The following is a 25,655-nucleotide window of genomic DNA, read 5'->3' as shown; positions in this document are numbered from 1 at the left end:
GGAGCTTATAAAAGCAAATGCTATTGTCCATATCCAAAATGGGATAGTGGTAGTGATACCAAATAGGTACGCAGTGATCCAGGATACTCTTTTTCAACATAATCAGGCCCAGTTAAGATCGCTACTAGAAGGGTTTGAATTAGCCCATCTACCCAAGCAGGCCTTGATGGAAGGAACTATTGATCTTCTAAGGTTGGTCTTAGCCCACGACCAAGAAGCCCAAGAAGATGAAACTCTAAAAGATTTTATTGACCTGATAGAAGTGGATAACTCCAAAGGTTAATACGAATCTAAGAGGATGGAAATTTGGACAAACGAAAATGTCCAACACGTAATACGCTGACGTGTATCAAACAGTGGAACATAATACGTGGACATCCAGGATGTTGCCGACAGAATTTAACGATCCAGATTTAAAGAGGCATTGGATGGTAACTTTTATATTTTAGTCGGTTGTAATATATCTTGTATAAGGCACATGGGAGACATGTGGACCCTAGTGTCTTTGTTTAAAAATTTGTTTAGTCAAAATTGTATTTACTTTTTCTTTAGCTAAGTCAAGTCTTATTTAAGACTTCTGAACATTGTTTAAAGCTTTTTACGATAGCTTAGACTTTTGTAAGTTTTGTTTTATTTCTTTTTACGGATTCAATTTCAATTGAAATCGGGAATGAACTTCTCTATATAACGAGAAGCATGTGTATATTAAACAAGAGAAAATAAATAATATTTTCAGTTGTGATAAATTCTCTCAATCTCTTGTTTACTTTTAAATTGTACACTCGAAACAAGAAAAAATATTTATTCAAGACGATTGATATCCAGGTATGAATTAATCTGTTAAACTGAATCTATATATTTTCTCTCTAATTAATTAACTAGGTTGTTTAGTAATTAATTGTAATAATATTTGTTAAACTGGGTATAACAAATATTATGTGGGTATAAAAATGGGCTTATTTGAATTTTTATAAATAAATTAAATAAAGAATTGGGTTGAGTTGAGGCGGCCGTTTTGATTAGGTTGAGCATGAGGCCCTAAACTCAAACACAAAGTAGAGGGCTTTGAAATGGAGGGAGAGACAGAGACATTGTACCTGCAACTGCTCAAGCTATCACCTATAAACTCAGAGGAATCGCTTGACCACATACTCACTACGCTTTGGAAAACAAGAAAAACAGGTCTTCAGTCAGCCGAGAAATCTACCATTCAGGCTCTCCTCAACCTCCCTACTCCCGCCCAACTCGATCCTGTAATAATTTTCTTCTGTTGCATTTCCTTTTCATAATTAGCTTTTTCTTGGAATGTTAAGTGTGGAATAAAACTTCTCATATTTAAAGCTCAAATCATAGATACGGTATCATTTAACTTTGTGTGTGCTTATGTTTGATTTTAATTTGTTAAAAAAGTTTGGTGCATTTGGGAGTAAAATGAGTTTAGATTAGCTTTTTGCTTCGAATTCTAAGTGCTGAACAAAACATCTCATATTTTAAAGCTGAAATCATAAATACAACATTGTTTAACCTTGTGTGTGCGTGTGTTTGATTTTAATTTGTTTAAAAAATTAGGTTGCATTTGGAGTAAAATGGGTTCTTCATGTGGGTAAAAGGGATTTGGTGTCTAATTTTTGGGATACGAAGGCACAAGAGAATCACTTGATAAGTGCTTTTTTATAAAGCATTTTTTTTTTTCTTTTTTAAAGTAAGAGAAGCACCCAAAAAAAGAAGCACCCAAAAATGCTTGCTTTTTGGAGAAATTTGATTGGTTTTTAAGCTATTTTGCTCTTTTCCATGCGTTCTAGCGTGCTTATGTTTAGTAATATTGGGTAGAAGCACTTTCAAGAATAGCACCTATGAATTGCTGTTTCAACTGAATACTTTAAGTGCTTATATTCTATATGGTTCTTTTGATTTTAATTTGTAAAAAAAATTAGGTTGCATTTGGTAGTGCTTTTGAGACAGTAAAATGGGTTTTTCATTTAGGTAGAAGGGATTTGGTTTCTAGTTTACTGTGTTTGTCTGAGATAGAGGAAAGCAATTTTTGGGATACAAAGACATAACAGAATCACTTATAAGTGCTTTTTGATAAAGCATTTTTTTAGTAAGCTAAGCACCTAGAAATGCTTGCTTTTTGGAGAAACACTTGATTGGTTTCTTAAGCTATTTCTCTCTTTTCCATGCATTGTAAAGTGCTTTTGTTTAGTAATTTTGAGTAGAAGCGCTTTCAAGAATAGCACCTATGAATTGCTGTTTCAACTTATACTTTAAGTACTTATATACTATATAGTGCTTTGAAAGAAAAATTTATCAGTTACTTCTTCAAAAAGTATGTCAATCTTTTTTTTTTTTATCCGGAAAGTTGATTTAACAAAACACTTCAAAATTAAAACATAAGTACTTTTAACTATTTGTCACTACTCCTAATGGTGGCAAAAGTGCTCCCAATCTTTCTATAACGAAACAGCTTTTACTTGAAAGAACACTGTTTGACAGCATTACCAAAGGCATTTTAAAATTTGTGCTAGTGGTTTCATGAAGTGCATGATCTTCCTACTTATTCAACATGCAAATAATGTATAAAAGCCTGACAATAGGTTTTGGCATGCCTTCGTTCGCTTATCAGAAAATGTGTACGTGAGAATTTCACTGGCGATGATCTTTTGAAGCTGTTTCCACCAGATCTATCACTTGATTTGCAAAGCATTCTTTTATTGTTACTTGAGAAATATCAGAATCAGTGGAAAGAGGAAATTTCCGGGGAAACGGTACCCTCTCTCAAACCTATTTAATATTTTAATGGAAGTAAATACTTCCAAGCTCTGTATTGAAGTATAAAGATGATGATAAGTTAGGCTGAAGATGCAAATTGAACATAGTTAAAAGATAGTTATCCACAGTTATTAGTCTTAGCAGATCACGTGGCTCAGTTGAATGGTGCTTTTATGTTATACAATCATATATGAAGGTTGGAAATATTTGTTCGCGTATCTAATGTTTTAGTTTGTGCTTGTACCATTGAGCTTCATAGGTCATTAATTTATATAGGATTATCATTTGTCACTTTGTATACTTACTCTTACAATATGTCATAAAATTTTACATCCCTAGATTTAAGGAGAGAATGGTAACTATTAAATGCTGCTTTGTCTTTTCTTATCTGCATTTTCTGCTAAAATTTTCTTGTACGTATTACATGTTTTATAGAGTCTGCGTTGCCTTGCACTCATTTGTTATTTGCTGTTGTTTTTATGCTAATAGTGAAGTCTTGTATCAGTAATCAATTTGCATTTTTTTTTTTTTTGTATGAATATAAAACTTCTTTTACCTTTTTGTTTTAATTTCCTTACTATGCTAAAAGTGAATTTGTTTGTTGGTTTGTTTGCTCTTCACCTTTTCCTATGCGCACTTTTTATTTCATTACTATGTTGTTGATGCTCCTCTTATCAGAATTTGTTGCCAAGATCCACTGTTTCCTATCATGTCAAGGCAAGTTTGCTACCATCTTTCCCATCTACTGTGTCAACTCCACTGTGGCCTCATCTAGATGATACTATCACCAATTTCAATCACAATGATCTTGGAGTTTCAGCACCAGTCATTGCTGATAGCAGTGTAGCACCTTTGGGTCCCATGCAATTCCAACATGATGCCGGTTCTCCTACCTACCTGGTATGGTTAGTAATTTATTGTCTGCTATATTTATAGAATACAATGGGTTTAACATTGACATACTTCAACCATCCTAAGTGTATGAAGTCAATGGTCTATAATTGTCGTAAAAATTTGTGTAAAAGGGGCCATAAATCCTTCCTCATGCACGAACACATACATACATTCATAAATAGTTTATGAAAGATTTGTTAAGGAGTTAGGATTTGGAAAGCATTAATTTCATATTTTTGGGTTTTAAGATCACAATGAAGCAAGAAGCACACTCCATGTCATATATGGGAATTTTAAATAGCTTGGGACTTTTCATATATATATATATATATGTAGCTTTTATTGATCTACAGGGAAGTCTACCCTGCCTCAAATCGATGACATGGACCATGGAGAAAAGCAACTCAGTGCCGGGAAATAGAGTAGCTTTAATTAGCCTTAAGGTATGTAATTGAGAAGTTATTTTTCCTTAAATTTGAGTAAAATCATAAAGAGAAGAGTAGATTTCTTCTTTGCATATGTTTCTTTTTAAAAAAAAATTGGTTGTCTTGTAGAAACAGAACTTTCATTGTCAAAGTTGCAAATTCTAGCTTTGTTGTTGATCATATCTATAGTTCAATTGGAAGATCTTAAATGATTGGAAAAACATGGAGACTTCTCTTGCAACTTCAGCTGTTATTGAAGGACTTAAACATGCCTAAATGCTTTTTATTATAGATTAATTACTTGTAGGATACAGTAAAAAGAGGAGAGGATGTGGAGGGAGAGGGGTTAAGGTTGGCCAAATCAAAGTTGGATGACTTTTTAAAAGTGAACTGATTTGGAAACAAAGAAAACGGTAAGGGCTACTTTGATTAAAAATGGCATAATGAGAGTCCTGACCCTGTTCTACTTCAAGAAATTACATTGGGAAAACTATATGATAAGAGAAGTATTTAAGTAATTTGGTAGGTGCTTGACATATACGGTCTTTTCTTCTGTTTCTTATTAAAAAAAAAAAAAAAAAAAAAATAGATCACATTTGTGTACATAATTTTGATGTGGCAGTGAGAATTTTTGTTTTCGTTTCAATTGGTTCCTACCCTCTTTTTTCTTTGTTCTATGATATTGATAGGAACCAACTCCAATAACTCAACAATTGAGCTGGGTCATAGGTCTTTCATGGGCTTGGGTAGAACTCTCCTTGGAAAACCGGCTTGCTAAGGGAGGGTGCCCAAGCCCTTATAACCCCATGCCCATCCTTTTCCCTTCCAATGTGGGATCCTAACATTCCACCACGCTTCCGCAATCGACGTCCACGTCGGCCTCTTTATCCATTTGGTGACTACGCGGATCCCCTTTCCCTCGGGCTTCCATGCCCTTTCTCGGGGTAGCAGCTCAGGCCCAAGATCAGCCTGCCACAAGTCAGCCTGCTACGCGTGCGCTGTCACATAAGTACAGGATCATGCTCTGATACCAATGGATAGGAACCCACTCCAATAACTCAATAATTGGGTTAGGCCATGGGTCTTTCATGGGCTTGGGTAGAATTCTCCTTGGAAAACCGACTTGTCAAGGGAGGGTGTCCAAGCCCTTATAACCCACATGCCCACCCTTTTCCCTTCCAATGTGGGATCCTAACAGATATAAATTTTCCTTCTTAGGTTGCTCCTGCTTTTAACTGATTGATCTTGTGTTGGTGATAGAGGATCTAGTGTTTAGTTTTTATTATTTTTGGTATTATTTTATTCTAGCTTTATGTGGTTTAGGTTCAAATTTGGTTTCTTATTTGTTATTTTGAATTAGATATTTGTTTCCTGTTTTGCAAATTGCTTGGACAGTCTCATTTGGATTTTTGGATTACTGTATGATATTGGTTTTCTCCCAAATTCTATCTGTTTCCCTTCCCTTACTGTTTCGGCCAATTAGTGTTAGAGTATGATATTGGAGAACCACACCCCCCCTCTCCTCTTCCTCTCCTTACCGGGCCTCAGAGAGATTTTTAGTTGATAGTTAGTTATGTATCATTGCACTTAAAAATTTCATGTTCTCTAGCGATCCAGATAACAAAGTGAAGTGATGATGATAGACTGCTTTACAGTCCAAGAAGCATTGCTTATAATATTCCTACAATCAATGTCATCATAGAATCACTGAAGTATTGGTTTCTCTGTTTCATGGGTTTGGGGCCCTTTGAGTGTTTATAGTTTTGATTAGTGAAAATATGCCAAAATACTTCCGAGGCTTGTGCAGGGAGTGTTTTTCTGCTTGCTATTGTTGTACATGTTAGAGAAAGCAGTTCTTGTGTAAATTGTAGTTGAAGTAGGATAACGATAACGTTCTGTTATTAAAGTTGTGAGTATTTCTTTTTAATCACCTTTGGCTCCCGCGTCTCACATTATTAATCTCTGTTCTCAGTCTTAGATGGGAGTACAGTCTTTCCCTTTAGTTGGAATAGATCAGGGTATCTATAACTTGACTGTTTCATATTATTGACTTTTTTAGAAGTACATCATATGGTGTCCAATTTTTCCATTAGTATTCTTGTTCTTGTTTGCAGCTGCAAGATTATAGTATGTCTTCTTCGGGAGAAATTGAGGTTAAATTTCAGCTTACCAAGGACATACTTGAAGCTATGTTGAGATCATTGACCTACATTAGTGAGCAACTATCAAGCTTGGTAAGCATGCTTTTAATTGTATTACTGTAGTCATGGGGAAATGTTGGAGAATCAAAGAAGTATTGGCTATGGAATTTCCAAGTAAGCAGTGGGAAAAGAAAACAAAACTGAATATTTATGTTCTTTAATTATGGAAAACTGGAAATGGTCATAATCTACTTAGGTTGTTCATAAAATTTGTTTTCTTGTTGTTCTTTAGAGTTTAGAATAGGACTTCCTTGTTACAGGTGGAACTATAATTGAGTTAGAGAATTAAAGAAAAATGTTATATATATCTGCTTAAATAGCCATTTATAAACATTCTGGATGACTATAAACCTGAGTTTTTTCTGGATAACTTTTTTATACAGGCTGGGACTTCGTCCGGGCCAGCACAAAAGAAGCAAAAGCAGTAAACTGTAGGTTTTTGTGTTATGTTGTTAGTGAGATCGAGTCACAAGCATCTTAAGAGTATTTTCACTATAAATTTTTGTATATTAAGGTCAAATTCTCCTGCAAACCCAGAAACCTATTAAATTGCAATGCTTAATTAGTGGATCAATATGGATTGTAATTTGCGTGTCTTACCGGACAAGTAGTGTTGTCAAATGACACTATACTTCTTTTTTAATTCAATTTAAACTGTCGTAGAGTTGATGATGTTATGATTTTGTAACATAGCTCGCACATTTAATTAGTTTTTTTGATTAATTGAATTAAAAATTGAGTTTTGTTGTGTTGAATATAAACTGCATCTGACCTGTTTTATTTTTATTTGAAAATAAAATAATTATGGAACCTTAAAAGCACTACCACGTGGTGGTTTAACTTTTTTCTACATCAAGAACTAGAAGACTGCTTGTTTCAATTTTTTCTTGCTCTACACACTCTTTAAACATATGCAATCTCGCTGGAGAAGACCTTATATGTCTCATTGTAGAATGAATTCTAAATATTGAGTCATCCATATCTTTTAACCTCTCTTTAATAGTTAGACTCAATAAATGTGCACAACATCTCATGTGAAGAAAGGAATCATTCAACACACTTCCATTTCAACGTTTTAACCAATGTTTAAGATAAGTTATTTCAACATCATTAGAACTTGCATTATCAACAGTCACGGTGAACACCTTAGAAATACCCCAATTAGTCAAACATATTTCAATTGACTTTCCAATAATTAAACCTTTATGGTTAGTAATTGGACAAAAGTTTAAAATTTTTTTATTCATTTTCCAATTATCATCAATAAAGTGAGCTGTAAGACACTTGTAATTAAGGTTTTGACAAGATGTTCATGTGTTAGTGGTGAGACAAATACTATGAGAGTACTTAGTAAAAATAATTTTTCATCTTTTGTCTCTCATCAATATAAATGTTCAAACAATCTCTAGCCACAGTAGTACAAGAAGGAACTTGAAACCTCAATTGTGCTACAGTAATCATGTATTGGAACCCATCATGCTCCACATGCCTAAACAGTAACTCATCAATACTTAACATTTTAGCTATAGCCTGTCTAATCATACCTTGATTGAATTTCCAAGTCACAAGTGAATGAGGTAAGGAGGTGAAAGTAAGTGCAACACCACTAGAGAAGTCACCTGAGTGTTTTTGAAAAACTAAGGTTTTTGGTCTCTTGTTCACTAAATTGAAAGGGTATTTATAACACCGGTTTAAGTGATTACGTAGAACAGTAGTACCACTATTACTTGCACAACCAAGACTAGCCCCACAATAATTACATGAAGCTGTCATTTTCTCCCTATTCTCACAATCATTTTTAGTGAAATGGCCTCACATATTAGAAGCGTTCTTCCTAATACTAATAGTAGTAGAACTCACACATTTGGATGTTCTAGGTGGTGGTGGTGTTGGTGGTAGTGTTCCTAATGGAGACACGACATTCTCAGAAGTAGGATTCACATTGCCACTTGTCACTGGTGTCGACGTATGAGCGGCATTTGAAGTCCCACAAATAGTACTGGTATTTTCACTGATAGATGACATCTACAATATCAATACAAAAGAATATATAAATTAAAGCATTTGAAATAAATAATTAACAAGTAAAAACAACGAAAATTAAGTGAATTGCCCAAAATAAAGTGAAATAATGGAATCATGCCTTTATTTGTGAGAATTCCCTCATTTTAACATCAATTGTGATGTAATGTAATTGAAATTTTAAATCAAACTTTGTAATATCCGTCATCCGAGTTATTATCTCTAATTATTTTTTAGGTAATTTGTCTATCTTAAAATTTTGTAAAAACTTGTAAGGTATAAAGTTTGGCAATTTAACTCTCATGCCTCCCAAGTCCCAACATTAACAAACCTAAATGCAAAACTTGAAAGTTGAGTATAAATCATACAAAAAATACACAAAAGTATTAAAAACCATGCCAACAATGACAGTTTGACTCCTCAGAAAACCCAATTTAAAGGAAACTAAAGAAGACTTGAAAACTGTCAGTTAAATTTCATGAATTTGCAAGATACCTTTGAAAGCAAAAATTGCAGAGAGTAACCGAAGGTTGACACTATTTCTATACCTTCGTCTTGTCGAGATAACGTATGATGAAAGGATCGAATTGTACGGTAACCATATCGTTGATAGGTAGCTATTTTGCTGAATCCAAATCTATCGGGTGGCCATGATGCCTTGTTAGGGGTCAATCTTGGTCTGTGTATTAGTAAGACGATTAATTGATGTTAATAGCGATACTATACACTGCCGGTATGATGTGGATCCTATGGGTCACATACATAGAAGATAATTTAAGAGCCAAAAAGAGAGAATGGCGTTTTCGTCTTTTTAGGCGAAAGGGTATTTTGGTAATTTTACAGTGCAATTAAATTTGCTGAGGTCGTAGCCTTTATTTAATTTGTTAGAAAAATTAAATAAGTGAAATTACGTTTAAATATGTGTTTGCACATATTTAAATATATTATCATTATTGTTAAATGTTAATATATATTTAAATATATATATTAATTGATTTTAATTGAGATAATGATGGAAAATAAAATATCAAATTGGGATTGTTTGGTAAGATGGAATGTTTGGGTTGGAGCTCAAGCCTATTCCATATGAAAATAGGGCAACTTGATTTACTATAAAAGAAAAGTGTGTGTTAATTGAAAGTTAATTGATTTTTCTCTTTAAAATAAAAACACACACAGCAGCCCCTCTCATTCTCTCCCACGGCAGAAACACTTTTTGCCTAAAATCAATTCAATTTGATTTCCTTTCTTCTTAATCTTAAAGCCAAAGAGGATCTAGCAAATCCCTCTTTGGTTCTTTTGTGATTGTCTTCGTGTGAACTACGTGGGTTCGATCCTACGCTTGGGTTGGTAGCAAAACGTTCAAAGACAAACGTGGTGGAGCCTCCAAACGTGCGTATGGTTCTAAACTCATGAATAACCTTTTATGTAGATTTTACTTTAATATAAATTGTAAAATTATACCCTTGATCTTGGCTCATGTAAACGATCCTTATATTATATTTTTTGTTTCCGCTGCGTAGATAGATTACTTACTAACACAGGTGACCAAACCCTCCAATTTTTGTTCGATCGGTGGAGTGTTCTTTTTGTCGGGTGTTTCCAACGAAATTTCCTTCTCCTTAGGTTGGTAGGAGAATTCAAGATTGAACAAGATCTAGAGAAGATTCTTCATCTTTTGTGTTTATTTTCAATAATGAACCTAGATTCTCCATGTTCCTCTTGTTTTATTTCAATTTTGAGCATGAACTAAACTATTGAGTTAGGGTTTTGATGTAATCTTTGATACAATAGTTCAATTTATATTATTTGAGTTGCTTTTAGTTCTAATTGCATGATTTGGGTGTTTATTTCTAGGCTTATTGTCTTTTGATGCTTGATCACCATTCAAATGATGTGTTGTTCATGATGAGACTGAGAAATGATTTATGATATATGTGAATAAATTATGAACATGGTGGTGGATAAAGGTGGAAAAAATGGGTCGGGTTAGGCGGGTCAACCCTAGCTTGGCCTGCCTCAACCTGGGACCGACCTAGGCCGGCCCAGCTTAAGGGTGGCCCGGGTTTAACCCAAGCGGGCTGGGCCTTCATAGGCCAACTCGGTGACTCGGCAGGTCATTTTTTTTTTAAATAACCAGTCCAACCCACCGGGTTGGCGGTTGTCAACCTGCCGAGTTGACCCGCAGGTTGGATGAAAAAAATTAAAAATTAAATTATTATTTTTTTGCAAAAACCCATTTTACCCTTCAAATACAGCTGTTTTATAGCAATTGGAGAGGTCTTTTGGGTCATTTTCTTTTCCCATTTTTCTCTATAAATAGGGCAAAACTTCTCATATTTCCCCACATCCAAAATTCTCTCATTTTCTCAATAAAAATCTCTCAATCTCTTTGTTGTCAATTTGCTCTCATTTTAATTTTTATTAGTTTTTGCAATTTTCAATTCATATTTCCAAATTCCAATTCTCCTTCTTTAATTCTTTTATATCCATTTTTTTTTTTTTTTTAACTAGAATGGATAGATGTTTCCATCCCACCATCAATTTCGATGATGAAGAAAATTATTCTAGTCCCCCTGAATTCACTAACATAAATGCAGTAGATTCAAACAGTCTCGCTTTTCCATTCTTAGAATTTGATACACCTCATAATATTCTCCCCTTTCTCCCCATGCTGCTACAACTCCTGGTGGTTCTAGAGGTCATTCTTGTAATCGTCGTCCTCGTCCAACTCTATCTGAAGTAGAAGCAGGTTCATCAATTGCAGTCGGAACCGACGACAAGCACAAATCAAATGTTTGGGTGCATTTTGAAAAGTTTTACGAGATAGAAAATGGAGTTCAAGTGAAGAAAGCAAGATGCAAGAATTGTGGAAATATTTATAAATGTGATGCAAGTAATGGTACTAGTACTTTAAAAAAGCATACTAGTAAACATATAAATCATCATAGAAATAGAGAAACCAATCAAACTCAAATAACTAGTATGGGTAATACTTGGTGCTATAATTTTGATGTATGTAGGGACAATTAACTTTATATATTGCTACAACTGATCAACCTACTAATATGGCTGAAGATTAATATTTTGAAAGGTTTATTAAAAATTTTTTTTTTCTAGAATTTAAAACTTATTCTAAAAATTCAACTAGAAATGTTTTAATAAAATTGTTTGTGAAAATGAAATTAGAATTAAGAAATAAAATACATAGTTGTCATGTTAATGTGACTCTAACCGCCGATATTCGGAGTGGTAGAGCTAAACAAGATTATATTTGTGTGACTAGTCATTATTTTGATAACAAATGTAAATTAAATAAATATTTATTAGAATTTAGATTAATGGATGTCGATCATAGTGGTCAACAAATTTATAATAAAATTGTTGAAGTTTTAGAAGATTATGATATTGTTCGCAAAGTAATAAATTTAACTTTAGATAATACAAATGCTAAGAGTAGAACTATATATTTTTTTTTTTAAAATAAATTTTCCTTTTTATGACAATTTGAAGTTTTTTCACCAATATTGTGCATGTCACGTTATTAATTTAAAAAGTAATATGAAAAGAATTAGAATAATATTGATAGAATTAGAGATTCTTTAGCTTGGATTACAGTAGTAATAGAAGAAATACTAAATTTCAGATGCTTGTAAAAATCAAATTTGTCTCTTAGAACTTTTGCATTAGACATGCTTGTTAGGTGAAATAGTACTTATTAATGCTTGATTTATGTTTATCTTATGCAAATTTAATTAGTTATTTTGTAGCAAATCATAGGGGTCCTCATTATTTGGTAGAGAGTGATTGACATATATAAGCTCAAAAATTTCATTATTTTCTTAAAATCTTTTATCTTCCCACTTTAAAACTTTCTGGTGTATATATCATAATAGTCCATTGGTATACATCAATTATAAAAATTTCAGATTTATTGCTTGAAACAGAAACAATGAAATTTTAGTAGGACCAAAAGAGGCAATGGAATTAAAATTTAAAAAACATTGGACAAGAGCTTTCATGGATAATACCAAGAGAGGAAAACATGACCAACTTGAGTGTTGAAAAATACCCTAGCATTATCAGTTCGAATTCGTTGAACCGAAAAATCAAATTGGGTTTTGACCATGGACAAAAAATGTCTGATGTGAGTGAGTGTCTGTGTTTTAGATTGTATGAGGTAGACCCAGGTTCCTCGAGAGTAATTATCAACGATGATAAGAAATATCTGAGCCATCCCTATATAATAAAACATTATATATCCAAACCCACCCTATTGATTTTAGAAGATTACCAGAATCTTATATTACTTGACAACCAAGCGTAGTAATTAGTAATATAAGATGACATTACCTCAGTAATCTCCTTTTATCCCCAACCAAACACAGTCTTGAGGGTGACTGTGTTTACAAGAGTACAAGTAAACTGTAAGTTGATGAGATTGAGATGTGTTAATTTTCGTTTTAATTCTTTATTTTATGTTAAAAACATGTGTAATACAATTTTACTTACAATTTATATTTTAAATAACAAAAGTATATCACATGTTAACTAAAAAAACTAAAAATACAACAAACCTGAAATATAATTTTTTTAATATTTTATTCTCTATTTTATTGTAATATTTCATAAGGTTATTTTGTCTCTCCCTCTGTGAGTTCACTTAGAATTAAATTCATCCATTTATTTAGAAAGTCTATAAAGCTAATGAGTTTAATACTAAACAATCTTATAGGGAAAATTTAAAATAACATATATTTTATATTTTTCATGAAAAATGATAACTAATCTGTTTTTTTATTTATTTTTTTATATTCAGATAGTGTTTTACAATTGAAAATGAATTCGTATTCAAATAAATTTTTTGTTTTTGCGGCTTTCAATATTGGAGTGGGGAGATATTTGTTGTTTTTCTTAAAAAACATTAATGCATTCAAAAATGAAATAATAAAATTACTTAATAGAGTAAATATAATAAAAAAATCATTTTGAAAATTCTATAATAACAAAAATCTCCTTATCATTAATGAATCGTTAACAAAACATTAAATTTTAAAGTTAGTAAATATTATCAAATTACCAATCTATCTATCTCTGATTCTAACGCTTAAATCTCATGACGAGTTTATTATTTTTATCATAGCTTGAAGGATAAATTTCATTAACTCTTGAGTAAATTAAACTAAAAGTAAGGACAAGTGTGTTGACAAAGGTACAATTAGGCCAAGCACGTATAACAAAGACAATGAAAAGATTGATTCCTATAAAGACCATGCTGAAATTGCAGGCCGGCGCCAAAACCCGAAAACGAAAACTAAATTGAAATTGAAATGAAATGAAGATCTGATCAAAGCAAAAATGAGTGGGAGTAGACTGTGTGCATTGTTGAGTGAATTAGGTTCGAAGGCGCAGATACATTGGACCCTGACAGTTTCGAGTGGCCCTTTCAATACGATGACGCACAACCTATTCTCGATTGGATCTGCTCTTCTCTTCGTCCTTCCAACGTTCTCTCCCTCCCCGACCTCTCTCAGTTACAATCTTTTTCCTTCTACTATTTCTTTAACTTTTAATTTTCAATTCCATATTTAATGCAACTTAATTTTTATCTTTTTTATAATTATTATTATTCTTTTTAATTTTTTACGTGTTAGGTGTGATCAATTTCTGCAAGAAGGAAAGCTACTGGAAGTAATATTTTTATTTTTTATTTTTTATTTTTTTTTGTCTTGGTATTTTTTTTTTTCTAGAAAACAAAATTAAGATTATTTTTTCAAATTATTATTAACAGGGAAGACCTGGATTTTGCTTATGATAGCTTTCAGCCTTTTCTTCCCGGAGAGACAACCAGGAGGCTGTGTTTGGGGCCGAAAAGGATTGAAAGATATAAAGTAGGTTGGATCAATGATATTGAACTCTATTTAATAATTAGTTTTTAGTTTTGTTAAAGGAAGGTTGTTATTCCTTCCCGGATATTTCGTTGAAGATGGAATTCTTACTGATTTTGATGGATTAGGGAAGTGACTCCGCATATAAAGCTGAGCTGCCGAGTTGCAGAAACAGCTTAGGCATCTGCAGCCCAGTTCGACATGCTCACTTCCATTCTTCGGCTTTGATACAGGGGAGACGAGCAAGAGTTGCCGCAACCTCTACTGTCAATGGGCACCTTACAACCTTAGATGACAGTCTTTCGGCTAGAAATTTACAGGTAATGGAGAAGGAAAAGGCTTTTTTACTTTGAGGTTCATAAAATGGAAGTAGCTTCTTAATTTGTTGAAATCTATCAAGCCTGAAGTCAAAGGGTTTTTATTTCTTTGACAATGCTGGAAAGCAAATTACTAGACTATGGTTTATCTATCCATTTGGAAAAAAATCATTTGTATACGTTTAATTTTGTAATGTTATTTGAGGTAATTATAAGCTACATGAAATGTACAGTTTGTGCCCATTAAAGAAGTACATGGAAAAGTGTTTGGTCATTTTTTTTAGATTTCTTTGATTTTACTAGCCTTATAACATAATGCTAATGCTCTTCATTTGGCTTGCGCTACTATTATGCTTTATACACCTATTATAGTATTCATGGTCTCTTTACTGCATACTATCAATTCTTATGCACTATTGTTGTGTATTTGCGTAGCATGTTGGTATGAATATGAAGTTATTTCCCGATTTCTTCTTCTTTTTCTTTCTCCTGCTTAACCAATTTTCTTCTGTTTCCTTTTCTTCACTGTGGTTGGAAGTCAGTTTCTACCTTGGTATCTTAGTTTTGATGCATAATTTTCTTTCCATAGGTAAATGTATATAACAATTTTTTTCCGGCTTGAACATTTTGAAATTTCTACCAAATACATCTATTGTAATTTAGATGAATGCAGTTCTGGGAAGGATAGCTTCTACCGCACAAGAGTTGGCTCATTATCATTCTGGGGATGGTAATTATAATCCTTTTCATTCTTGTACTTTTTCAGTTGTTGGCTATTGTAGAATTTTAGTAATGAAATCATAAAAAGGCATAAACTTTGACGCTGATTCTTAGAAAAAAAAAAAAAAAGCAGTGTATCGTTTCTGTAAGGATGATTAACATAAATAACTTAAGTTGCATATTGGGGATTGTTTTAGGCGCCGGAGCCTGATCAACCTAAATCTATAAGAGTGATCTATTTCTTATATATATTTTTCAAGACAAAACTTCCAATTACGGTCAGTATTATTTAAAAGTGGCATGCATCCTTTGTTTAAAAGTCAATATCATAAGTTGTGTTTTCATTGAGGTTTTTGAATCTTAAAATAAAGTGCGTCCCTAAATATAGGAGCTTCCAACTGGACCTAATTCTTTGAGTTGACTCCTTTTGCTAGAATGTTCTACAATCTACATCTTTCGGTGATTGATTAATGTTTGTACTTAACCTATATTTAACTGTAAAACTATGTACTATCTTTCAACTAATTTGCCCTTTATTCTTTTGATGAGCTTTCATTTTTATTTATATGTGCAGAGGATGGCATCTACTTAGCTTATTCTGACTTTCATCCATACTTGCTTGGAGATTCAGCTTGTATAAAGGAGCTAAATCAGTGGTTTTCTAAACAACTGGACACGGTAGGTATATACAGAGCTGATATTGAGATGCTTTCCTTTGCTATGTATGATAACACCTCTATTTTTAATTTGCTCAGCCTATCCTAGCTTAAGGATCATGGCTTAAAAAATGTTGTGCATTCATTTTAAGCCCTAACCTCCTACATGTTTGGGAAAACAAATTGTTTCTCGTGCTTTTGTTGAACAAGTGTTTCCTATCTGTTTGCAACCCCACCAAAGATTGTCATTGCTTAAATGGATTTACAAAGATGTTTGGCAGCATAAAATAGTAATCTATAGCAACTGATTTAGTAAAAGTTTTTTTCCATGCTAAATACATTCTTCTGCTTTCCAGCCATTGTGAACCTTTTCTTTGACCTCTGCTTTCTTAGAAGTTTGGGTCTTATAACTGATTCTGTAACTGCTGGTCCATGCTGAAATTCAGTTCTGAGGGATTCGACTGAGCAATTCTGTTTCATGTTGTTTCATTTGCTTAGATTCTATAAAATAGTCGGGCAACTTTTGGACTTTAAGTTTCACTTTATGTGCTGCACTGCAAGTATCCTAATGGTCCTTTGCCATAGTCAGGACACATTGATCCCTTTTCTTTTCCTGTATATTGATGGATTGGAACTTACTATCAGACCCTGAAATGGTAGTATATTTTATTTTGAGAGGATTAATAAACCGAGTATTTTTCTTATCATAGGATAGTGGGATCTTGATAGTACTTTTTCTGCATATTTCCTTTGATAGCTTATGAATTATTATTTTTTTATTTCCTAGTTTGGTGAATAAGTAAAGAATATATGTAGTTAATAAAGTTTTTGGATGCGTTTGTTTCCCTATCCTATTCCTATTCAAAATCAAAATGCATATTTGTTTCCCTATTCTCAAAATGCTATCCTAAATTATTCAACTATTTTTAATTTTTAAATCCTATCTCATAATAACCACTCAATTCTACCTAACAATAATATTTCAAAAATACTACTCCAAATAACTAAACAAACGCAACCTTTAGTTTTCATGAATATTCTTCATATACCATCATGCTTGTTAGAATTATCTTTCCTTATCATGGAAACTGTATCTTTGTAAGATTTATGGTCTGCTACATGATTGCAAGCAGGGTCCATTTCGATTAGTTGCCGAGGAAGGAAAATCAAAATGTTCGTGGGTAAGTCTTGACGATGTCTCAAATATATTAGTACGAGGTATGGTTCGCTATTGCTTCAAATAAGCTTGTATAGATGTATGTGTTTGCTTTTTAGCTCACTATGATATATGTAAATAATGAATGGAGTAACATGTTTAACTTAATTATTGTTTTTGGCAACTTATTCTTTGGTTATTCATGTGGTGTAATAGAAACCTTATAGTTTGTCAGCTCAGAATTTTTTCTTTTCTTTTTTATGTTTAAAAGCCTGATAATAATGAGTTAATGAACTTTTTTTCTGTTCTTGAAGCTAACCTATAGGTATGTAGGAATTGTAATAGATTCTATGCATTATTGATGTGCATTTATGGCTAGGATACTTGCTGATAAACAAAATATAGGCCAAATTACTAACAAAAGTTTGAAAAGTTTGACTTGTGTTTTAGTGAAGCTATTGTACTTATTCTTAATTGACTATCATTTGTTTTCATCACTACATTTCCTTCCTTTTTAGTACATACTACACATGCAGAAAATTGATTTGTTTTTCTTGTTTTTCCATTGTAGCAGATTTAGAAAAATCCCATCATCAACGTGTATCTGAATTACAACGGCTTCGCTCCATGTATGTAATTTTACCTTTTTCTTGTCGCCTCTTTTTAACAAAGTGCCGCACCACCAATTATTTGATGGTGTAAGCATGATCCTATAAAGGTATATAGAGTAGGGTTTAATTTTTTAGGAGAAACTTTTTAACTTCTGATCCTGACAAGAAATCTTGTTTTACATCCATATTCTTGTGAAAGAACCTGGAGGTAGAATAACTGTTACAATTGTTATTGTGATTAACTTTTGTGGAGAAACTTCTTTGTAAGTTGCCCCTATAGAAACTACTGAGAAATATATATAAAATAAATGAATAAGTAAAATTCAAGAAAAAGTTGTAAGGTTATTAGTTACAATATTCAAGTTAGCACTTTGAAAGGAAGGAGGCTAGATGGGCTGCTGACCAATATGGTTTTCTTGTATTGATTGTATTCCGTTCTTGGTCCTAGATTTTGATAATTAGGTGCAAGTCTATCTTTAAGAAAATGAGAAAAACAGTTCTAAGGGTTTTTTTTTTTTTTTTTGGTTGTTGTGGACGTGATACATTTCTTGATATTTTCAGCTACTTTGTGGGGTTCCTGTTGAGTGCTTATTTTCTTATGGTTTATAGTTGTTTCATTATTTTGACAGATTTGGAACGAGTGAAAGACAGTGGGTAGAAGCCCAGGTTGAGAATGCTAAGCAGCAAGCGGTTCTCATGACACTGAAATCACAAGTAGCATCAGATGAAGCTCATATTCATCTTGATCTTCATTCGCTCAAGTAAGAGTGTTACATGTCTAGAATATTTCCCTTGACGTCTGGAGTTTTTATCTTCTAATAAATCTTAGATATATAATTAGCTTCCATGTCTTTGTGCTCCATATTAACCTTATTATACAAGGTATATGTTTTGAGTGTAGGGGATAGGTGTGAAACATGGTTAATGCTGGGAAAAAAGAAAGATTACATTCTTTGAAATGCTTGTTAAATTGTTTAATCTTTTTTTTTTTTTTCCCATTCTTCTAATTTATCTTTATTGTGTAAAAAGCTTTTATTTCTTTTATCCGTTACATGTTATATTTCTGTGTTGGTTATAAATTTGCAGAAGAAAGCACGTTGAACTGGTGGGAGAACTCTCGAATCTTTATCATAAAGAAGAGAAGTTGTTATCTGAGGTTTGTATGTACAAGTTTATATTGAAAGGTTCTATTTTTCAGTGATAGATTTGTGTGCTTAAGCGACTGAATAGCTGGCCAGTTTCCACCATAATATGGTGTGGATAAATTTAGCTGAATGCATTTTGCTATATATTCCTAGTTGGCACTTCCATCAGCTATCTTATATAAGTTGAAATAAGAATGTGTGAGCTATGTGTTAAGTTTGTTCCTTATACCTGTTGTACTACTTGGGCAGATACATTTAAATTTTAGGTTTATGGACACTGGAGATTTGCCTTTCTTATTACTGTGATTTTGAAGAAGAATAACAACATTTTACTGTTTGAAAAGTCAATGGGTTTGAAGCTCAGTAGCTAGGTTTGTTTCTAAATATATTGAATGAGGAATAACATGTATAAAAGAAATCTTGAAAGAAAGAGGCTAAAGAGTGTGATCAAAGAGATAGAGTAGGGAATCTTTAAGAAAAAAGAAGTTGGCTGAATTTGAGTTTTATGGTTATTAGGTGTATGATATGAAAGGCAATGATGAAAAGCATTGGTGATCCTATGTGTTTAGTAACTGTTTTTTTAAACTGTATTAATAAAGTAAAAATTGAATGTTGATATACTGGCTTGATAACATGTTTTTAATGGCGCATCAGAAACATTGTCACTAGATATCGAATATCTTTATGGTCAATTTATCTGTTCTTTTCGGGTTGAATTATAGTTGTATTTTTTTTTTTTTTTTTTTTTTATTAAAATAATTCTGCACTTGTTACAGGCTATTCCGGATCTTTGTTGGGAGCTGGCTCAACTCCAAGACACATACATTTTACAAGGTACTGTGTGGTAGCACTACTATTTTAGAATTATGATGGAGCAAATATCTGTCTCTATATTTCTATGGTAGTGATTGTTACAGTTAATATGGCTCTAAATTATGAACTTTAGGTGATTATGATTTGAAGGTCATGCGCCAAGAATTCTATATTAACAGACAGAAAGCAGTAAGTTTACTACTTTATATAGTCATTCGTTTTCTTTTTATCTCGTTATAGAAATCTGAGAACTGATGGCTTGTATGCCACTATTTTGGTAAGACTAAAAGAACCTAGTTATAGTTGGCCTGGAGCTTGATACTGATTGGGTTCTCGTCAGTGAGAAGTGCAATGTTTTCATATTACCTAGAGCTATCATCATCTTCTTGGCTAGCACTTTCACAGTGTTATACAGTTCTAGTCTTTTGATTTATGTGCAAGTAATGTGCCAGGATATTTAAATTCTCAGTTTCTTTTGGCAGTTCATAAATCATCTGATCAATCAGCTTGCAAGGCATCAGTTCCTAAAAATAGCCTGTCTGCTGGAAAAGAAGACCATGCTTGGAGCATATTCACTGCTTAAAGTTATTGAGTCAGAGCTTCAGGGATACCTATCAGCAACCAGGGGCCGAGTGGTACTAAACTCTTAATTTGTGCATGTTTGCTTCTCTTGACTCTTGGTTTATTTTTTGGTACATAGGGGAATATTAGTACATTTATGTCCCATCAAGCCGAGCACTTTTCTCTTGGCAATTTTCAACTAAGCCCTACCTCTGAAAGTATGAACATGCATTAATAGTACCAGTTCCTCTTATGGGTATTTGGCTATATGCTAATTTCAATAAATTGTGACTACCACAACAGGTTTTCCTCGTACATTACTTCAAATCTGTTTTTTGTGTATAGGCGGTTATGGGGAAGATATTATGTACCCAATGCAAATTTGCAAGCCTACACGCACAGAAGCAAATGTCCTACATGCCCTTATATTGTTAGCAAAGTTGGACTAGTTGGACAAGGAAATGTTATTGTTGGATGTTCTATTTGGTCTGTACTTTGGGAATTTGCTCTCTTATCATACAGTGTTGTAGCCTATTCTAGCTCCCAACTAACCCCGGCAAATCTACTCCCTCTGTCCTACATAAGCCAGTACATAAGCCAGACTTACTTAGCTTATGTATCCATTTCCTTCACACTATTATATCACTTTATTTATATACCATTGTTTTGATTTCTGCTAATTCCTTTGTATTGCTGTGAAACCTTGTTGATTTATCCCTTTTTCTTTTTGAAATCCTAATGATGTTACAGGTCGTTGCCTGGCACTGATTGAAGTGCTTCTGATGTACAAGGCAAGGCGCAGTGATGATCGTGACACTTTCTGCATGGTGTTAGAGATCTTTTAAGATTCATTCAGTATGAAAATTTTCCATTAAAATAGCTTGTTTTTTCAGTTATTGCAGTTTTTTAAAATTTTCTATTAATATTGGAATTTTGGTTTTTTTCTTACATTACTATTTTCATAGATGCTCAAGTGTGGCTGTCAACATATGTATCTGCTCCTGGGATTGTTCAGCAGATATCTGCTCTTCATTCAGACTTAATGACCCTTCAGTCTGATCTTGAAAATTCTCTCCAGGGATAGAAATAGATGCATCAATGAGCTGTGAGTGCTGTACCTACTGTCACTGTTGTTTAGATTTTATATTGTCACTTCATAATGAAGGCTTCATGCTTCTTGGATTAAAGCGGCCAAATGTGTTAGTTGTTCAAACTCCGAAATCTGAACCTGGATTTTGAGATTATTTGCCATGATTGAATTCTTTTAGCATTTATAACTTTGACCTATCCTTCTGATAGCTCAAAAACAGATGCTATGTCATACTTGAGCATAATGTATTCGTGTTATATTTTAATGTCTGCTAACATCTCATTGTTTTTTTCCTGTCTGTGTTAGGTGCACTCTTATTCAAGTTTGCAGCAATTATTATTGCATCTTCGAACACTGCACAACCAATATTGACACCCCGGGTAGGGCTTCATCAAGTTTTACATTCATTCTTGCTGTTAAATGTGTTTCCAGCGCTTATAAATTCTAGTTTTACTGCAGTTATTGATACTCTTTTTCTATGTTGTTCCCTGTATACTGCTTTCTGTGATCGGTCATAATTTTTAGTTGTGTAGATGTCTTTTTTATGACATATGAGAGAATTAGAACTGGCACTAGTTCTATCAGGAAATCTGTGAGTCAGACTTTTGTTGGAAATGAGTTAGAGACATGCTTGGTCTCATCCCTTTACAAGTCTCACAATCTGTTGGATTCTTGGTTGTGGCATTTGCTGCCTCACCAACTCGTCCAATTGGGGTTACAGTGTTGAAGAGATGGTATCCTGAAAGGGTAGTCCAGTGAGAATGGTATGGGTATTTCATTTAAATGCATTTTAAGGATTTAAAAGGAACTTCATTTCCTTGAACTTTTATTTCTAGAGGCCATTTAGTAGTCTATTATATGTATGTAGTGCCCTGATAAATGTTTACACTGCTTTTCTCCTTTTTGGTGTTCATCATGTGTTCTAATGTGATTCATATTGTGCTCTTGAAACTTCCAAAGCCATAGAAAGAGCTTGATGAAATGGCAAAGATCAACGCAAAACTATCTGTTGCAGTGGAGGAAGTAACACTGGAGCACTGTAAGAAAAATGAGGTAATATTTTATGAGTTCAATCTTTCATCATTGGATTTCTCATTTTTCACAGCGACCACATTGTATCTTTAACATCATTTTGAAACTCATTTGTTGCAGATTATTAAACATCATTCTCAGGAGGTTGGGCTTCAAAGGCGAGTTTTTGTTGACTTCTTTTGCAATCCTGAACGCTTGAGGAGCCAAGTCCGAGAATTGACTGCTCGTGTCAGAGCCTTACAAGTTTCTTAATCCCTTGGTCTGTTTTCTTCCAAAATTATAGGTTAGAGTGAATCATTGTTATTGTTATGTAATTAGAGCAATATTGTGTTTAAAAAAACAAAAAAAAAAAAAAAACAAGGGATGTGTATCAGATTTATTGAAGTAATACGCACGTGGGATTGGATGATTGTGAACATTAAGATAAGAAACTCCTAAGTTGGATGTCAGTATTAGTATAGAATGCTTATAATTGGCAATGTTTTACAATATTAATTTTTCTCTTGAAGTGATTAATTTAGTTCCTTCCAGGGGAAAAATATTTGAAGAATTTGTCAACTATTGATTTACATTTTACATCTTGATTCTTGTTAACATCATGGTTTTAAAAACTGGATCGGAGGGCAAACTGCTCTAATGGTCAGGTCATGGTTCAATCGGTCCAACCGGTTGGACCGTCGGTTGAACCGATGGTTTGACAGGTTTAAAATCTAACAAAAATATCCCTAATAATTACCATTAGACCCTAAAGGTTTGAAATCTAGCAAACACAACCTTGGCCAAATGCAAATCGACGATCGATTGGGAGAGCAGCGATGACACATTAGGGAGGGTAGATCGAATGATGGGGAGGGCGAATTGGCAGCTAGCAAGTAAATGCATCGTTGGAAAATGGCAGATCAGTGGTAAAGTCACTGGTCGCGGTTGCTTATTGTGGTGAGTTGATTGGATCTTCGTGAACGACGGCAAGGGAGCTTGGGAGAAGGTAGATCGGTGGCTGAGGAAGTCTATCGATGCCGAAGAAGGCCGATCGACGTCGGGAAATGGAAAAAAAATCTCGCGGTGAAGGTAGACGACGAAACGTCACGCGACGGTTGGAGATGAAGCGTGACAGCGTCGGAGAAAGTCAGAACTCAAAGGTGGTTTCCGACAGTAAGGGAAGGTGGAAGGTCGCTAGAAAAAGGGAGGTCATTGTCGGTTTGCATTTGGCCAGAGGGTGTGTTTGTTAGATTTGAAACCTTCAGGGACTGATGGTAGTAATTAGGGGTGTGTTTGTTATATTTTAAACTTTAAATAGTTAAAAAGAGTGAACCGACCTGGAGAAGGCCCCGGGTCCTGGTCCAACCGGTCCGGTCTGGTTTTTAAAACAGACTTAACATACAGATGTGTTATGACTAGCAGTGTCCGGACCAGTTTATTGGCACTTCAACTAATTCCCTAGAACTTTAAAACTATCAGTCAGATAAGAGCTCCAACAACTACTAGCTATCCTTATTAACAACTAATGAGAGACTCGAACTTAAAACCTCCTGAATAATACATCTAAGAGTCTCTATTGAACCACTCGACTACTATTAGCTATTATAGCCATGTTTATATAATCTATTAATGTATAAAATCAAAATATTCACACTGAACAATTTAAAAACTTGACATGACACTGCGGTAATATATTGAAAGAGTAATGCTACAGCCACCGACGGTAATACATCGAATTTGTGTATCGAATGACGTGGTAAAATCTTGACCGTTGATTAATATTAAGTTAAAATTAATCAACGGTTAATATTTTATTACGTTATTCAGTGCACAAATTCGGTACACTACCGCGGGTAACTGCATTATTTTCCATATTGAAATGAGCGTTTCAAAGGAGTGCAAATAGTAAGTCTTTCGTGCCTTATTTGCAATATCAAATTCACTAATGGGTTGGGCTTTGAAAAATGGGCTTCTCAAACCAACTTGAACGTATAAAGAAAGAAAAGAAGAGCAACTAGCGTGACGGTAACAGACGGAGCTTCCATCACGGTCACTGCTCGTATTTCCTCTTTTTCAATCAAACTGTTTATGGTTATTTCTCCAGTTTTCCCTTCACCGGAGAAATCGAATTCGCGCCAATTTCTTCTAAGTGAACACACATGTAAATTTTAAATTCCGGCGATGGAGAAACTGAACGACTGTTGCTGGTCCATAATGGCATTCGTTGCCATTAGCGTTACAATTTTCACAATTCGTCTTCTTTACGTTCTTTATTTAACGGGAAAACCTAGCCGCACTAAATCCTCACAGGTCAAAGCCACTCTCTACGCTGGTTGTTTTAGGTTCAGGTGAGTCTATTTCATATAATTAAAAAAGTTCAATCAAATTGTTGTTCTTTTTATTATTATAATTTATCAGATTCTATTATCAATTGAATTTGTGAAGGCGGACACACGGCGGAGATGATGAACCTCTTATCGGTACTGCAAATGGACAGGTTTGCACCGCACTTTTGCATTGCTGCTGCCACTGATAGTATGAGTCTTCAAAAGGCTCGCGTTTTCGAGGATTCTTTGGTTCATAAATGCTGTTAATATTAATCAACGGTCAAGATTTTACCACGTCAGAGCGGACCCGTTTGGATTATGCTCGGGTATGTGTTGAGCTAGATGCTACAAAGCCTTTGAGACGTCATATTGAATTTCAGTGCCGGTTATCTGCAGAGCCTATTCAGATTACAGTGGAATATGAGTGGACCCCTAAGAGGTGCCCTAAATGCTGTGTTTTTGGTCATGTTTGTCACCAGCCAGAGGTACCTACTGCAGCCACAGCTAGGGGAAAATAAGATAGTTACTAGTTTCCAAAAGGCACTAGGGAAATCAGTGCAATCCGAGAACTGTGAGCCTTTGAATCAACCAGCCACTATTGATCCCATCAGGGAGAGAGACGGGGGATAGAGAGGGATGTTTTAGTGCCATCTACAGTTTCAGGTCCGAGTACAGTTAGAGTTGGGGATGTTTCTTTGGCTTTGGTCCCGTATTAGCAGACTGTTTGTGCTAGCAGGGGAATTTTCTGCCTCTGAATCGGGGTCAGAAACCTGATTGCCCTTTCTATTGAGGACGAGCAAGACCGTATTATGGGATTTACAAATTGCACAGAAAACACTCAGTCCTTTATGAGTTCTGGGAGTAGGCAATCTACCTCTTCCAACAGGTATGCCTCGCTTGTTTTGCATAGTGATGACTCCAGACACCAAGTGCTACCTTATCTGGATCAGTTTCCTTGCCACCCTGGCAAGGGGATAGGTGGGGGAAAGCGGGGGCTTCGGCTCAAGTGATTTCTTAGCTTGTTCTCTCCCAATTCAATGATAGGGAGT

At 34.1% G+C, this 25,655-nt stretch overlaps 1 protein-coding gene and 1 pseudogene across 1 annotated transcript; both read left to right on the top strand.

The window, feature by feature from the left end:
• Positions 1–1,070: 1,070 nt before the first annotated feature.
• Positions 1,071–6,784, top strand: LOC116128856. The gene is made up of 6 exons (XM_031414628.1): positions 1,071–1,253; positions 2,595–2,765; positions 3,448–3,669; positions 4,017–4,106; positions 6,203–6,322; positions 6,673–6,784. Exons 1-6 carry the CDS (start codon positions 1,071–1,073, stop codon positions 6,715–6,717), a joined length of 831 nt encoding a protein of 276 aa, XP_031270488.1. The 3' UTR covers positions 6,718–6,784.
• Positions 6,785–13,669: 6,885 nt separating this feature from the next.
• On the top strand, positions 13,670–22,795 carry LOC116128826 (annotated as a pseudogene).
• The last annotated feature ends 2,860 nt before the right edge of the window (positions 22,796–25,655 follow it).

This window comes from Pistacia vera, unplaced genomic scaffold (genome assembly GCF_008641045.1).
Source record: "Pistacia vera cultivar Batoury unplaced genomic scaffold, PisVer_v2 Contig204, whole genome shotgun sequence".
NCBI classification, from domain to species: Eukaryota; Viridiplantae; Streptophyta; class Magnoliopsida; order Sapindales; family Anacardiaceae; genus Pistacia; species Pistacia vera.
The sequence above is the reverse complement of the archived record's forward strand: the minus strand, read 5'-3'. Positions and strand labels throughout refer to the sequence as shown.

What these genes read in the sequence shown, in the direction of transcription:
- LOC116128856 (XM_031414628.1), top strand. Translation starts at nt 1,071, where the DNA reads ATGGAGGGAGAGACAGAGACATTGTACCTGCAACTGCTCAAGCTATCA. An exon ending in CTCCCGCCCAACTCGATCCT is followed by an intron (nt 1,254 to 2,594) that starts GTAATAATTTTC and finishes GCCTGACAATAG; the next exon opens with GTTTTGGCATGCCTTCGTTC. An exon ending in CCGGTTCTCCTACCTACCTG is followed by an intron (nt 3,670 to 4,016) that starts GTATGGTTAGTA and finishes ATTGATCTACAG; the next exon opens with GGAAGTCTACCCTGCCTCAA.